General features: G+C 43.6%; 1 protein-coding gene across 1 annotated transcript in view; it reads right to left on the bottom strand.

The window, feature by feature from the left end:
- CRMP1 (collapsin response mediator protein 1) overlaps positions 1-17,449 on the bottom strand; it is a 48,666-nt gene that overhangs the window by 11,211 nt on the left and 20,006 nt on the right. The window contains exons 4-9 of the mRNA XM_075040890.1: positions 16,034-16,198; positions 10,892-10,953; positions 9,160-9,240; positions 5,778-5,846; positions 3,656-3,776; positions 2,394-2,550 (exon numbers count right to left, since the gene is read on the bottom strand). Coding sequence (XP_074896991.1) covers positions 2,394-2,550; positions 3,656-3,776; positions 5,778-5,846; positions 9,160-9,240; positions 10,892-10,953; positions 16,034-16,198 — 655 coding nt within the window. The remainder of the gene's footprint in view (positions 1-2,393; positions 2,551-3,655; positions 3,777-5,777; positions 5,847-9,159; positions 9,241-10,891; positions 10,954-16,033; positions 16,199-17,449) is intronic.

Genomic DNA, 17,449 nt, shown 5'->3' with positions numbered 1-17,449 from the left:
AATCAACACTTTCTGTGGAAAAGAGCACAAGCTGTATGCTGCATGCTTGCAGAGGAAGAATGTTGTAAGGATTTTTTAATGAATGTAAAATATTGGTCTCCTAATGAACAGTGCAATAGAAAAGTGAAACACTGGCTTTACCATCATCCTTGCATAAAATTCCCCACAAATGCATAGCAGACTGATAAAATATACAGTTCTTTTTTTAGTTTCAAAGTATAGATTTAAAGTATTAAAACTGAAAGCAGGCTAAGCTGCTGTCATTTAAGATCTAGGACTTTAAGCCAGTAGAAAAAAAAAGCCGTTTTTACATGCGTGGAGGATAATGAAAACTTCTGTGCCTCCTCAGTTTGTCTTTCTGATGTTAGTGTTAAAAAAAGTCATTATTTGGATTCCAGTTCTAAAAATTCTCTTGCTATTTTGGCTAATCTGTTTTGACCCACATACTATTATTTTGGGACTCTCTTCTAGAAAACATACAGCCATGTCTGATAGAGTAAAGAGCCAAAGATTTTGTTACACATTTACATGTGCTAAGAGCCTTACCCTCACACAATGAGCTTCACTCTTCACAGTGCTGATAGTAACGGATCAGACCAGAAAATTCATTTTTCTTCCTTGTCCTTATTTTAAGGAACAGAAAGCTCAATTATGGAAAATCATTTCTGCCATAAGACTGTCACAACAGAACAAATTCCTGCATATTCTCACCAGAACTGCATGTAACTCAGAGCTCAACTGTGCATTCATTAACAGCGCTGCCCATGCAGCATCATAGGGCAGCTGAGTTAAAACCTGAGTTTGGTGAACTGCACAGCCTGACCCAGCGTGTGCGAGGAGAGATGGGTGCATACTGCAGCAGTGGCACTGATTGACAGCAGCTTCCCATCACCTGTACGTGCCCATCCACCTAAAGGGCAGCTCTGCCCAAGCCTGAATTACCCACGCGGGGACCCGGCACTGCCTGCCACACCGGCACTGCCTGCCACACAGCCTGCCACTTAGTCATGTGGAAAACTAACCTCAGGGGGAAATGTTTCCTGAAGACCAATGGGGCACTTTTAGCGTTCAAATTCTACTGCTCTGTCTAGAGCCCTGGAAACCCTAGAAAGGGGAGGCAGCAGGTGAGATCAGTGCCACCACATGGCGTTAAATAGCATTTTGAATGGTAAGTTGAGTTCCTCACTCCAGCACTAGCAATCTGTCCTGGTGGGACTTCAGCTGTGAATTTCCGTACCATTTCAAAGCAGATGGTCTTTTGCTTAAGCTGAAGAAGACCCACAGTTGGCTACAGGCAGGAAATACTTTCAGGGATGAGTTTACGGTCTGGGCTGCTGGCAAGGCATTGCTGATGTCTTCTTTTCTATATGAGAAAGACACTTCTCCCTCTGCTGTCCACATTCCTTTCATTTCTCTAGGCACAACCCTCTCTCTGCCAACCTGAAGACAGTCAGCCCATGCTCCTATCCTCTCAAGTGATGGTCTCCAGTCACTAGCCTGTCTCCACCTAAGTCCCTACAAAGTCTCCTTTGTAATCCACTCTGGCCTCTTTCTCCTGCCTGACACACCTTCTCTAGATGTACCACTTATCTTTGGTGACTTCCACCTTGAGGACCCTGGAACCTATAAAGACACAAGGCAACCTAAAAGTAAAAACAATGCTGCAAGAACTGAACACAAGTAAACTTGTATGATTTTGGTCCTTCCCAGATGAAGACATACCAAGTCAGAAGTTTGCAATACACAGGAGCTAAAACCACTGAATTCTGTTACAAACACTTTAAAGTTAGTTTAGGACAGCCTAATTATCAAAAGTGCCTACAGCCCTGCACCAGCTTTGGCAAAAATTGCACCAGGGAAGTTTTCTCCATTCCAGATATCTCTGCATTCAGGGACAACCCTGATTTCAGGAGCTGTGCTTGCCAGATATGACCAGGGGCTTAAACTGAGTCTATTCTCACAGATGGGGATCTATACACCAGGCTGTTGCTTAATGCTGGATGGTGAGGATGCCATCCAATCATATATTAACAATTTGGCTGGAGAAAACAGAGAACTAGGGAGAAAACCAGTTTGAAGTCCTGGGCTAAAGGCAATCTAGCTGTACAACTAAGAATCACTTGAAAAGCAGAAAGAAAAATAATTAATTCCTGAATAACTAGCAGTTACCTCTCTAACATGCTAACCAGGAGCTGGAAAGTCCATGCCTGCTCACCTGACCGACTGCCTAAACACAGAGATATATCAGCATCCCTGGTTTTCCATGGTCCCTTCTCTCCTGTTTTCAGGTATGAGACTGGTCTACAGAAAACGGAGCGGATCCCCAGATGCTTCATCCCATGCGGCTTTTGCACTTGCCTGACCATCATCCTGTAAAAAACCGAAGGTCTTACCATGCTAAGAGCGAATTTAAGTGATCTGGAGTGGTAGGATCAGGGCTCAGAGGTGGCGAGGTCACAAAAGCTGCAGCCTTGGCCCAGTTTTTGCTCCAGTAATGTGTCCCATCTGTCCCCAAGCTGGCAGTGATCGGCTCTCCAAAAACAAGGGGACCTTGGGGAAAGCAAAGATATACAGGAACTGATTACAATCCACTCTCTCCTCAGTACATTATACTGCTTACAGCACGCAGCCATGTATAATTTACGCATTGCTACAAGGCCAGTGTAGCTCCCAGAAAATTAAGCAGCCCTGGCTTTGTCTGTATGATAAAAAATTAATCAGGAGGCTCTCTGAGCTACACATGCTTTTGATCAGCATATTTACAAAGCTCCCTTTCTAATCCAGAAGGAGACAGTTCAGATCTGGTTTTAATTTGTACTGGTTTAATCACAGCCATGTTCTCTACGTTGCTCTGCTTCAGAGTGTGTTTAGGTGGAGGATGGGCTCCAGCAGACAAATGCCTTTTTACTACTCCCAGGTTGGGCACAGCACCAGCAGATAGCAGCATATGGTCCTCACTCAGCACCATACTCCAAGTCTCCAAGAATACAAATATCAAGACGCTATTTTGCTCTTTGGCTTTCCCATATTGCTCACGCACTTTGTAGCACCAACCAGGAGAACAGTCCTGACTCGCAAACGCAGCTTCGAAAGCAGCTGCCTCCAGGCTCACAAGTCCCTTTCGGGTGCTTTGTAACCTGGATCCCTCCACAGCCCCAGCAAGCAGCGTCGACCCGCAGATGTCCCCCGGGCACATCTGATGGTGTCAGCCTCTAGCAGCAAAGCCAGGAGCGAGCTCCAGGCATCTCTAACGGTAGGTTCACTGCCCAAACCACCCCTCAGAGGGTAATACCCTGAAATACCCCCAAAAGGCACAGAGGATGGTGCTAGACCCTGATAGGAAGATAATATCTCCCTCCCATGAACAGAGATACTGCAGTCTAAGGGAAAAGTAAAAGGGAAGACAGGATAAAGAAGAGCTACAACACAATCTTCAAGGGGACAGTTTGTGGGGAGAGTTTCTCAACTAAAAAATGTAGAAGGATTTCTCTTCATCTTTCTCAGCTATAAATATTTAGGGTCTGTGATGGCGTTACCATTCTCCGATAACCTCTCCCTATATCTTGTGATTTGGGTCAAGATGTACAGGTTTTTTTACTGAGCTTCTATTCAACCAAAAAAAACCAAGTTTGGGGGAGAAAAGGAAGTCTCTTACCTTTCTTTCTGGCCAGGGCAATGATATCAGCCGCACTCTTGCTCATCACCTTGGTGATGTACACTGGGCAGTTTATTCGACTGGCAATGGTGATGGCACGGAAAACTGCTTCTGCTTCAAGCTGAGGAAAACAAGGAGGAAAAAGTTAACTGCAAAAGACTGAAGAAAAATGAACTGGAAGACTGACCCATGTTTCTCACTGTTTAGCAACAACTCTTCAGGGGTTGGTTCTGCTTTTTCCATAGGGAGAGATGCAGTGCTGGGAAAGAGGGCGCTAACCCAACCTCAGACACTTTGTGTTAGGAGTAACCACAGCCAGGCTGTACTTGCTAATGGGGTGCAGCTGCCCCAGCAAATACAGCTCCCTGGTTCCTTGCACCCCAGGAAAGGTCACATCCAAGCAGCTGATGGGGCTTCTCCTTACCTCCCTCCCACCTTTCTGCTTCAGACTTCTACCCTCCAGTCAGAAGGAGAATGAAGCAAGGAAACATTGACTGAGGTCAGAGACAACCTCTGAGCTCTCCCTGGCAGCTTACCCTATGCAATCTGTACATAAGGATAAGATGACAGTGAATGTAAAGTATTCTCAAACAGCAACTTCAGCACTATGGACTGAATTTAGCCCATAATCCATAAAAGCCTTTGAAGCATCGCCCAGAAGTCCCCTCTGTCAGCAAGCATAAAGGCAATCTCCTCCCAAGGAACCATCTGGGACGTAGGCACACAAAGCAGTCATCTTCAAACAGAGAAGCAGTGTTTCCCAGCGGTTCTGGAGACTCCTTTCCCCACTCATGAGTTTTATACCTCCTTCCCAGAGGGACTCACAGTATCGGCATTTTAATACCTAAAACTCTGTTGTGACTGAAAATACTGACTCGACACTACAGAAATTTCTCTCCAAGAATTGCGCTAGAGAAGTTGAGCAACTTAGCCCTTCCAAAACCACATGGCTTAATTCAGACTGTCACTTCAGGTTGTCCTAGGACTTTATCACAACATGTGCTCTGGAAGCCCCAAACACACCCACAGAAGACCAGGGACGGAGGCAGGACCTCTGTACCTCAGCGCTGGGGCTGAGGTGGTCAGACACATGGTCAGAAAGACGCAAAATTCCTTTCTGGAAACTGCAAACGGAGATTTTCCTTAGGTCCTTGTTCTCATTAAAAGGACACAACTCCATTCTTTTAGAATAATTTAGGTGGAAAAAGAAAAAGTACATGAACAGTTCAATAGAAGAATGCAACCAATTAAGCTCATTCTTTTTGCCTTGGGGAGAGGTTATATAAAGAGCTGCAAACCACAACAATCTCTTCAAATTTAACCTCAAATCCCCAGGACCTTGTCTCTTTAGTCTTCAAGGAAAGCAGTCACTTCCCACTACCGCCCTCCATCATCCCATTAACAGTCTGAACTGTGTACATTAAGGGACATCCACATGTCTCCACCTTTTCCTTCTCATTAAAGAAACCCTTTCCAGATGCCTGAGATGATCCATGCCAGAGCCTGGTTTTTATTAGAAGAGAGTTGCATGAAATAAGCTGCCTTGCAGCATCTTTCCATTCTCACATATTTGCATTTCTGCAGCCTGCATTTCTACTACAAATGTATCAGCTGGCATAAACATAGATTATATGTAGGTGTATGCATATGCATGGTATATATGTACACATGCATCTTATAGGAGGTTTTCAGCTAAAGCATTTTAATGAATGCAGTTACTCCAAAGCCTATCCTACAAGCTGCACTGCTGATTTTCACCCTGATAAGCTCACTTTTTTGTCATCGCAAATCAAATCACAAGGGTCATACTCAAAAAATACATGCATGACCGTGCCTCAGGCAGCAGGAGCTCCGACTCCTGAGTGTACAAGGACACGCGCATCCCCAGACCGAGGGAACGCACATGCTGCACCAGCAAAAGGGCATTTCAGGCAAACAAACAAGCTGAAGGGGACCTGGACTTTTCAAGGCTTTGAATAATACTGGAAGAGGCAGTGGGAGAAGCAGACTGTTGCCTTCCCCCCCACACCCATCTATCATCTGCCCATACAGAAGCCAAGCTCCAATACTACATGCTCCACAGAATATTTCTGTGAACGACAAAATGAGTGAAGTCTCTTACCTCCTCGGGCCTGCTCAGGGCATGTCCCTCGGGTCCAGTGATTCCCATCTCCAGGATACGCTTTTGTTCCTGCAACATTAAGAGATAAATGCTGACAACTGCTCCAGGATGAGACACTTGCACCAGGCATCCCATGGCGGATTAATAGCCATATTGTCTGACTGCCCCTTTTTTCTCTGTGTAAAATGCAGCTGCATAAGCCTGCTGCCGGGGAAGGAGGACTGAAAACACTGGCTCTAAACTGGCCTCATGCCACCCTGGTGTCTGCTCCATACAGCCAGCACGATTTCAGGGGAAGATTTGTCTCCGCAGTGCGCATTTGTGCCTTGAGCCATTGGGCTGCACCATCGGAAATCTCCTCTTCCCTCCAGAAAGTCTTATTTGACACCCAGACACCAACCCAGGGAACAGGCTTCAATCAACGTATTAAATAGCAATTATGGATATTTCCAGCCTGAGATTCTTTCTTTACTTGCACAAGTTCCTCTCTGGCTGCAATCCATGAAGCACTGCTGCCTTCCTTAAACTTTTAGCATTGCTGACACTCCATCAAATAAAGTCTTGCCTTTGCCATCCAGTCTTCTGTAACACTTTTTTCCTACAGAGTGAATCACTATATATTTCCACGAAAACAAAACAGTGCTCTCTGGTTGTGAGGGCACTGTGTCCACACCAAAAAGCCTACTTTAGGACTAATGGGGGTTTGTCAGAAAAAAAATTGTGCTATCCAGCTTCACAGCAGTGAGATAATCTTTTAAAATAAAGAAAAAGCTTCACCTATCTTTTAATTTAAGGTCAAGCAGTGGCATTGGAATAAATTTCCATTTTTGCAGAAAATGGTGGTCAACGACTTCTGATCTGAGGTTGGTCCAGGAGAGCAGAAGTGGGACCAGAGCTGTTGATGTGCCTCTGACCCTGGCCTGCCCTGCCCACAGGTCTCTAATGAGCCAAGTTCAACAAATGTAATGACTCTGTGACACAGACAAATGTCCCCTAGAGACCACGATGAAGTTCCCAAGCATACTTTACTGTGTCATCTAATAAATACTTGATCCCAGGTCCCCGAGGGTGAAAAGTTCACACATTACCAGCATACTGCAGCAAAACCTGAGCAAGTTAATATTCACATATACTTCTGCCTTTGTTGTAATCAATCAAGACTGAAGGGCCATTAATAGGAATGTATTAATCTGACAGTGTAATTAAGAATATTTTTGTTAGAAAATCATAATATTTCATAGGTATTCTTAAAAAAGCTGGTTTAAGTCATTAATGCAATAGCTCTGAACAGTGCCAGTTAAAGACTTCAGATAATTAAAATACAACAAAAAATAAAGTTACAACCATAAAAAAAACCCTCCACCAAGATGGCAAAGAGTGGCTACACAAAGTAGGATAGATTTGCATCTTGAAGTCATAAAATACAATAAAATTACCCACTGTAAGAGGATTTGATAATGCTAATAAGATAGAATATTTGTTTGATAAGATCAGATTTGTATTTTCACAGAGGATAGTCCTGAAAAACCTCCCTGCAGGCAGCTTTCTTTTCACTATCCAATTAATCCTTCTAAATAAAAGCATAGGGAAAGACTGATTTTATGAGACATGGCAATGGAGAAGAAATATGTTGATGTATAACATAATTCACATTTCTTTACTACTTCCTCTTTTCCTCTGTTCTGTATGTTCATATTCCATGGCTGTATATTAAAGCTGATCAAAGAAAAATGTAACTGAAACAGATTTCTATCGGAAATGCAATTCCACAAGTGCGCCTTGATTTTAATGGGGAACATATCAAAACATCATAGGTGCCATTTGATTTGTTTCATTTTGCATTCATACAGTAATATTGACTTACTATGTTTCTCCTTATTCATTTTCATTTTACTGGATATTTTAGGTTGTATTAAAACTATAAATTATAAGTTTTGGTAGTTTTAAATTATGTTAAGCTTCATGGGAAATCAGCTTTTTTTTTTCCTCCCTTGAATCCAAAGAAGGGTTTTCACCTGCGTTCAGTGGGGGGAAGATACAACTGAGCTGTATGTGCCTGTTGACTCCTCACTAGGAACTTTTGAGCCCAGTGGTTAACTTCAGCCAGACTTGAAGGGACAAGGAAAAGAAGGCTCTCAAAGGGCGTAGATTCTAACCAGGCAGGTAAAGGACAGAATCCCACACGAGGGAAAAAACAACAAAATAAACCCGTGTGGGCGAGAGCCCTTACACACTGCCCAGCCACTCAAACATTCACTTGAGGTTCTCCCTTAACCATGAGACAAGGTGGCTTCCCTAGTCCAGCTCTCAAAGACAACTTGTTTTTAGCTATTGTAATTTCCCTGTCAGCTCTGCAGCCTAGTCCTTAGCGGATAAGCCAGCAGATAAAGAGCTCAGCAGATAAATCAGTCCGCTCACTCGGAGCCTCACGGACCTCAGAGGAGCTCTATGCACGTACGAGGGATCAAAGGAGGGAGACATCTCTGCAACAGCCTGTCGCGGGGTCGAGTGCACCCATCACACAGCCTTGAAAGATTCATCTGCCACAGACGTACAGAGTCATAACGACACCCACCCAAACCCGCCCATTCTGTTTTATAGGGGAATCCTGGCCTCTGAAAGACCAGCGGAAGGTTTACTATCGACTGCTGTCCTTGGGATACCTCTTTCGATGTGCTGTGGCACAGATCAGAGCTCCGGCACGCTCCAGTGTGAGGACAGTACCTGCGCAGGGGACCCGACCTCCACAGACTGCACTGGGCATCCGGGACATTTTCATGGAACATAGTGAATTTGAGCCGTTTCCTGGTTCTGAGAGGCATCTTCAAAGAGCATGACTTACACTTTCATGCACATTTTTTAAATGTTTAGAAGATCACAGTGGTTTCTTATTCTCAAGCTTTATTTATAAAAATATTCTCAAAAATAAATAGGTCTGAGAGCTTTACCACCCACTCCAAACTCACTATGCTGCTCATGCTGATAGCTGCAGCAAGAGGCATTACCATAAAGCTTCCCAGCTCCACGTTTAGTCCCCAAAATCTGTGAGCAAGGCTTTACACTGTTCTGCATCGCTCGTCTCTGCTGGATTCAGAAGAGATCTTCTTGCTTCCTTCTGCCCCCTTCATCCAGTCCTCATCTGCTGCCAAGGCAAGGACCTGTCTGGATGGCTGCTCTACCTCACGGATGCTCTGCCAAAGCATGCAAAAGGGCCTCCATCCTCTCATCCCAGGCTTTATACCAGCACTGTGTAGGGCATCAGGCTCAATTAAGGCACCTACCGGGTAGTTCATTCCCTCCTACCCACACTCTGACTGGAGGGTTTTACTTCTCCTCTCTTGTGTCTACTCACAAAACAAAGCAAAAATGACATTTCACTCACCTGAGCTATCAAGTCTCCATTTTCAGCATGGACCAGGATAACAGCCCCAAGGCTTTTTAGAAAGGTAAAGGCTTCATAAAGCTGCAGATAGGACAAAGAAGGAAACACTGCTGAATAAGGAAAACACATTACTTAATACTCAGACCTCTCTGCTCACCTCAGGTTTGTACTTTCTATGCTGGCAATTGTCTAGGTGAATAGCAAAATATCTCTCTTTTCCACTCTCTGCTTTCTACACAGAGCCTGAGCTTCACTGCTTGGTGTTGATTTACCCACCAGCCAGCCCCAGGACAACCTTCTGCCCTTCTGCACCAAGACAGGGTCAAAAGTCTCGAGCAGGGTTGCATGTCCCTTGGACATAGTGCCTCCCCCAGCCCCTTGTACTGCAGGGCTACCTCTTCACACCCTTCCACAGGCCTAAGTTTAGTGAGCTGTCTCTTTTCCATAGTTTTAGCAAATGTAAAATGGAATTATTCCCATGGACTACAGACACTTTTAGTACAGCTAGAACACCTCTTTCCTGAAGTGCAGGCATTTTGCACCATCTTCTTAGAGCAGATAGTGTCAAGCTCTCACCAACATCTTTAATTCTGCAATTAAAAGTTGCAATACTTTCTCTAGAGCATCCTTTTTTTCCCCTTGCTTTCTAAGATTCAAAACCCACCCATACAGAAAGGAAATAGTTGATCCTATTGCTTTCACTGAGAATTTCTGAGCATAGATCTACTGAAATTCAGTTCCCTTTCCAAAAGTTATTCAGCTGATGTGTTCCCTGTTTAAACCAGACTTCAGTAATGTGGGAGCCCAGTTTTCAAACACAGATCAAATACTGAAGACATGGTTTCTTCCGTGTCCACTTTTGCACTAGGGCACTTCAGCTAGCATTGAACAGGTTGGAATACACAGCTTGCAACATGCGCATTTAAACAAGGTAACAGGCATTAGTCTAGCCACACATTAAACTTTTTGATGTATTTCTCTTGGCAATTGCAACAGGGAGTTGAATTTAACAGGCACTGCCTCTCAGAGAATATTTATATATTACTATGTCTAAAATTCCAATTAAAACCACATGTATTGGAGGTGTAACAACAGTTATTTAAGAAACCTAGAGCTATAGCTCTGGGAATAAGTAAGAAAGAAACATTTTCTCAACTGAATAAGCAAACATTATTATTACTAACAGATGCCATTGTCCATTTACAATGACCTGATACTTATGAATGGGAAAGCTGAAGAGTCTGGAATCTGTAATGAGCTCTGGACAAACAAGCTCATTGTTATCTCCAGCCCTAATGAGAAAAGGCCACGTCTCCTGAAGAGCAACTTCATTTAGCTGTTTGCAGCAAACGAAAAACTCTTGAAACCTCAAAACTGCCACTGCCTCGAGTGCTTCATCTTTTCTTCCCTCTCTGACCTAGAGTTCTTGAAAGGTAACAGCAAAATAAAGTGAGGACAAAATCCTGAGCAGTGCCGAGTGGTTGCAATGTTGGGAGACACCAGAAAATCTTTGCACAAAGTGAATGCCACACACTTGAAGGAACACATGCAGATGTTCAACACTGCTCGGCACTGACCCTCCGGAGAGAACTCCCCCAGTGCACATTTCCCCCAGTGCCACTCAGGTCAGTGGGAACGTTTCTCTGGGATTCAACCTTAGCAACTCCTCAAATGTTGGGAGATCATAGAAGAGAGGACAGATCACAGCAGTGAAAAGCATTCAGAGCAATACCTGGCTGTCGGACATTTGGTAGAGATCTTTGTAGGCCATGTAGACTTGAAAAGAGTTCACACCTGTTCCAAGACAAAATTCAAAGGTGTTACCATGTAAGTGGATTCTTAAATAGTATTTTACTGAAAACTTGAGGAAAACAAGTCATAGAATATGTCTGGACTAGGCTTTTCACCAGTGATAGCCAGAAATAAAGCATGGCCCCACAGCTGCGTTACAACAGGACTAGAAGCCTCTAGAATTCTCTGGGGGAATTTGTTGGACTCTGTGGCTTGGCTGTGTTCAGCCCTGGAGCAACCCAGCCACCACCGCAAACGAGATTGCTTGTAACCAAACCACAGACAAGCAATGATGGCTAAAACAAGCATGTAAAGTTTGTGAAGTTTAAAAAAAACTTGTGTACGTTTCTGTGAATCACTGGTTTTCTTTTTAGCTTTCTTTAGCTAATCAGGAAAACATTTCAGCTTGACCTGAAGCTGTGCTTTTTAATAGATAAACTTCTAGTTGAGTTTCCCCAAAGTGCTGAGAAGCTCTAGGAACTATGTATCTGAATTTGCATAGACTTGCTTTTTCTTGACCTTACTGCCCAAACCACCCAGCTTAGCTGATGGCAGACACTGGGAAGGAGTGGAGTCAAAGCCTGAACCCAATTACAAGGGCAGCTCGCCATACCTCTTCTTCCACCTTCCAAAGATGGAAGGATTTATGTTGGCAGTCATACAAAACCATGAAAGATGACAGCTCCAAATATTAGAAATCAGTAAGAAAACCTAGTGTTGAGTGTCGGTTGCCAAGAACCAACTGTATTCAACCCCCTACAAGTTTTGCTACTGATTTCAAAGATTTGATTATTTACACAGCTTCGTATTCTAACGGAATGGGAATTCCAAACATCATCTGTTCATATTTTCCGTACATATGAATTTGTATTAGTTTACAAATTTGCGTTACTCTTTAGTCTACTGACAACTTCCCAAGTTTGGTACAGGGACTGATCTCAGAGTTTTCTGGCTTAAAAGAAAAGTAAATTCTAAGCTATCTAAGCTGCATATGCTGCATTTCAAAATAGCTGTCATGAAAACTGTGCCTCCTGGGGTGAAAGGAACAAGAAAGAGATCTGTTCATGTTATTCTTGTTGGCTATACCGAATGAATAAGGGTCTCTGATGAAGATATAACTCCTTCATGAGACTAGAAAGCGCAGATATATCCTCAGCAAGAGGATATGGCTGTTCACACTCACACAGAGAATTTGTTTATTCACAATTACAAGACTAAAATACCCTGGGACACAGGCAGGATAAAACCTTGAAATGACTCCTGGTATTATGTCTTTCTGCTAAGTCCAGGCAGTTCAGGGGGAGATAGGAGGCAGGAGCCGGCCCCTCCGTGCTGACTTACACGCTGAGCAAATCCAGCCTGGACCATGGAGCCCCGTCAGCCTGCGAGCCCGTCCTTTCTCGCTATTTTACTATTTCTCAGTTTCCTAGAAAACACGCATGGGCTTTACCAACTGTAATCCCTCAGCCTATTCCTCATTACACAGTTTCAATGTACTTAGTATGTCCCTGCTTTAAAACATGAAGCTTGACTACGCCTTCCCTTGGGGCCAATGCTTCCAGTCTCGTGCCTGCAGCACCATCTCCCCTCTGCCTGATCAGAGCTGCCCATCCCACCTCGGAGAAAAGCTCTGTTTCTCTTCACAACCCACCCAGTGTCTCAGATGCCAGCTGCACCTGGGAGCCACCTTTCTGCATGGGTGACCATGTGCACATGAAGCAATGAGAGATGTGTCAAGGCTGGTCCAAGCCATGCCAACTAGCCTCAGTGATGGCACGTGACCGAATCCTCTTGTAGACATCTCTCTGTAAGCAAAGTGCTCTCCCTATTGCTCTCCCTTACCCACTGGGATCTAGCCAAAGGTAATCCATTCAACCACAAACCTGCAGGAGGTAAGGCAGCTTTCTCTGGGTACTGTGGTTGGAAGACACACATTGACCCAGGTGACATAAATTCTCTTCCTTTTTTCTTTTATTGCCTTTGTATCTTCTTAGCCCCTTTTCTGACATTGTAAAATGACTATGAGTTTTGCTCCCACTCAGGTTAATGTTCTCTCTGAAGTCAATGAGAGTAGAAGGGATCCCATCAAGGATCCTGCCGTGGGATCTGGAGCCTGTCCCTTACCGACAGCTCCCAAAGCGCAGAAGCAGAGTTCTCCCATCTAAATGCACATCTGTGCCCTCGGCTACCACAGCAGATACACAAGAAGTGAAAGGGCATCTCCTGGGCTGCCTTTACAGCTAACAGGAGAGACGGTTTGAACCATCCTGCCTTGCAAAGAGAGTACCTTTACAAGATGCCAAGATAAAATAACAGCAATTTACATATACAGATATCCAAGATTAGACTCTTTGCCTAATGCCTTGGTCTGGTGTCTTGATCTACTCATTGGAAATACGTGGCTTTTCAAAAGACCTGGTCCATGGTCTATCGACCTTAATGCTTAATACTTGATAGGTACTATGTTCTTCTTAATGTCCTGCTTGCTCTCGCAGCAGGAGTACTCAACAGGATCCTCTCCAAACTTCAGACAGTGCTGCAGGTTTTTTTGAACAGTGACAAAGTGCAGTAGTTAAAGGAACAAGCGAGGCGTCTGCCAACACATTTCAGGCTGTTGTTCCTTTGCATATACCAGAGAAGCCCAGTCCCAAATTAGCTGCTGAAACGCTACAAGCCTGAGTCTTTATAACCAACATTTGGTTCTACAAAATCTCCAGGCCCTTCCAAAGCCTATGCCTCCTTAAATTAGCTTTGTATTAATTTAAAACTGATTAATTATTCAATTATACCTCATGACAAGGCACCTCAACAGCAGCTCTGTGAGCTCCCCTGTTATTCCTGCCGAGATTGTGTTAGGCACGCACAGCATTGAAACGCGATTAGCGGAGCCCTGTTACTCAGCTAACTCACCCACCAGACGATCAGCCGAGAACAAATTCAAGCCAGATTTCCAGCTGATGAAAACCAGTGTCACTCCACTGACATCAAGTCTATTTGCACCAGCGGGCTCAAATGTTTCCAATTATCAGCAGATATTATCCATTAATTTGAAAGCCCTTGCCACGCTGAAATATTTCCCCTTGTGCTTGTGCTTTCATACTCGCCCTTACCTCGCGTCTGCTAACACATGAGAGTAATTCACAGTGACTGCCCGAGACGTGCTCCAGCATCTGTGAGAACACAGGTGACCTCCTAATGCTATCACCACCAAAGGGGCCACCGAGGGCCCCACCACACATCCCGGTTCAGGAACCGATGAACAGATTCCTGCTTCCCCTGAAGACTGAAAGGCAGGTCAGATTTATATTGAAAACTCACATTTCAATAGCTGGAGAAAACTATTAACCTAACTGTCTGCACGAGGCTTTTAATGTAAGCCCTCAGGCAAATTTGGGAGTGCTGAGCCATCTGTGATCCGGGAGCTCTGGAAAATAGTATCTAACCTTTGAAACAAGGCACAGTATACTTGTCTGAGAGTACAGTCAACTAACGCACAGCAGCACACCCATGTTAACGCTGACAGCAGGGAAACAGCACAGATTTGGCACCATCAGTGTTGACAGATGTCATCACCTTGTAAAAATCACCTAGATTATAAAGACCTATGTAAGATCAGCTACAGTTTCTCTAAATTATGTGTAATCTTGGTGACTGAAGGGTTTTGTTGCCTAAAATCTGGCTACACAGCACATGTACTGCTAGCATGCTGTGATACAGAATAAATTCCCGTAGGTGACTGCACCTCCATAGTATTTCAGCAAACAAGCGCTCACTCAAAAATAGTATTTTGCTTTGGTTTTCTACTTTGATAGTACATTTTTCTATACAGAGAATCTTTCAAATCTAAGTCATCACTAGCACTACACCTTACAAAGGATGCTGCATACACATATTACTTAGACTTCCCAACACAAGGGTCATTCTGATTTACCCATGGTAACTAAATACCATTTCAGAAAATATTTCCTAATTAATATCCATACATTTTCAAGAAAAGTATCTAGTGAAAAATATCTGAAAAAATATGTTTCTGGAAAGAAAATCCACGTTGTTAGGCAGAATTTTAAGCAACTAGATCTAAACTAGGATTTTCTGAAGGCTGGATTCAATTGCCCACTTGCCCTCCATATATGAGACTGCCACACTGAGCTGGCGTGTATGGAAAAGGATTTATGAGAGATTTTATCTGTGCTATTCTGGAGTCCAGGTAGGGTAACCTACAGCATCTCACATGATAGTCGACCTGTTAATTGAACTGAATCAAGCCCATAAGTGTCTTAAATAGATTCCTAAGTAAGTGACCTGGTTTTTCTAAGTCCTGAAACAAAGCATCTTCTAGTAACTTCAGGGAAAGCCACTGGAGACCAAGCACTTGAGAAAATCAGGACATTTTTTCAACATTATGTACCTAACTTTAAACATCTCTTTTTTCAAATAACTTGAACCTATTTTAAAAATACAGGCATGTTTTATAAAAAAATCTAGGCTAGGCAAGTAAATTATCCTAAGCCATTGCTGAGAAATAAGATCTAGCCTGCGATGGCGATTTCTCAGACACACGTGCCATTCATATTTGGGCTTAATTTGAGGCAGCTAAGTGGGCACATTCCAGTCTAGTCAAAATCTGAACCACTACCTTTAAACGTCTCATTCTCTCCATTCATGAAATAGAGGATCTAAGGTGACTGGGCTGATTACCCTAAATGCTGATTCTGAGTTTTACCTTAAAATAAAACCTAACTATGCAATGTCTGAGCCTATTTCCACATGTACAAGCAAGCATAAAGTGATACATTTGTATCTGACAACATATACATCTTAATTTTCCTTGCTTATATTGGGATAAACCTACTCCCTCCATTGGCCTTGCTGCTGACTAGCACTAGTGCACAAAGTTTTAGGTCCATTTTACACAGCAGCGAGCGAATGCAAAAGTCCAAAGTAGTGCAGAAGTTTGGGCAGCACAACCAGCACCTGTGCATTTCTGTTCTGGATGATGCAGTCATTAAAATACTTCAAAATTTCACCTCCATATGATATTTCAACAAAAAACAAAGAATGCTACTAATTTTCACTCACTAACCTTTGTCTTGCACCAGTATTTCCAGCTCTTCTCGAATCCCATCGTACCAGCTAGTGATGTCCACATGGAGAGAGTAATCACAACAGGATTTGGTGTCAGCTGCCTCATGCCACTTCTCAAAGGAGGTCAGTAAACTCGATCCAGGTTCTGGAAACACGTGGTCAACTGAAAAAGAGATTCAGTGTCTGTTATTCAGCCTGCACACTGTTCGGATTTCTTCAGTGCCTGTGAGTAAGTAGCCTTCCAGCATCTCGGCCAAAACAGCAGCCTTGGACGCAGTTTGTGCGCAGACCGTAACTCTGGGATGTCAGCCAGCTCCTGCTGTCTCAGGTATAGCAGACTTTGTGTCTGGCAACCTGCTTGGTGCAGCATCAACAGACACACAGTGGGAGATCCAAACATCTCACAGTTTAGGGAACATTTGTTTTTCCCTTTACTGTTTTGTAAGAGACCACAAGTTCTCCACTCACCTGTATTTATTGTCTGATGTGACCATTTCTATGTATTTCATAGCAAGCATTATTATTAACCAGTGCCTCGTAGTCACTGAATTGGCCTGCTCTGCCTTACCAATACATCAATGGAGATGTTGAATGCTTTCTCAGCAGCCAGAATTGGGAATACAGCCAAAGGTCTGAACAGAGATGATGCAGAGCACAAACACTCAGCTACACTATATGGCAGATCAAGCGCGCTGCAACTATGCATCTTCACTGTCTCAAGGCTTTCTGCATCTGCTGATGACACAATGTTTACTGACATAAAATAAAGGCATGACTACTTCTGCATATATACTTATCTTTGCAGGGCTAGGCCAAAAGTAAGTATGGAAAGAAAGCAAGATGGGCTTACCAGTGGCAGTTGCAAACCTAATGCTGCACAGGAAGCCTCAACTGAAGAACATACACTGAAAAAATGACTAACAAAAGTAATGAACAGCAGTGTATTTTGTGCTTATTGCCAGAGATCCTTTCAGCTGATACTTGCTGCTGAACATAGGTAACAGGTAACATCACTCAGCAAAAAACCCCACATTACAATTCAGCGGGAGTAAAACCCCACTGGGCAGCTCCTCTGCCCAAGGAAGCTAAGATAATTTATGTCATATGAACAACTGCCTCACAAAGTCTAATGAAGGGCCAAGCCACTGCTAGTAGGAAAGAGCTAAATCTTGTCCTGCCACCTGGTAGACAGAAGAAGGGTCTTTAACAACTAGAAACACTTCTCCCTTCCACCAAGAGAGATTTTCCTCCAGGATATCTCTGGTAAGGACTTCCTCGATTCCTAGTGCCAAATCCAAGTTCATAAATAAGCATCTTGTTGTTTCCAAAGCCCCTGAAATGTCACTAGGTGGGAACAGCAGATCTTTGTCAGATTTTCTGTGCCATATATTTGCAGCACTAACCACATTGCTTT

Source organism: Buteo buteo, chromosome 1 (assembly GCF_964188355.1).
Source record: "Buteo buteo chromosome 1, bButBut1.hap1.1, whole genome shotgun sequence".
Taxonomy (NCBI): Eukaryota; Metazoa; Chordata; class Aves; order Accipitriformes; family Accipitridae; genus Buteo; species Buteo buteo.
The sequence above is the reverse complement of the archived record's forward strand: the minus strand, read 5'-3'. Positions and strand labels throughout refer to the sequence as shown.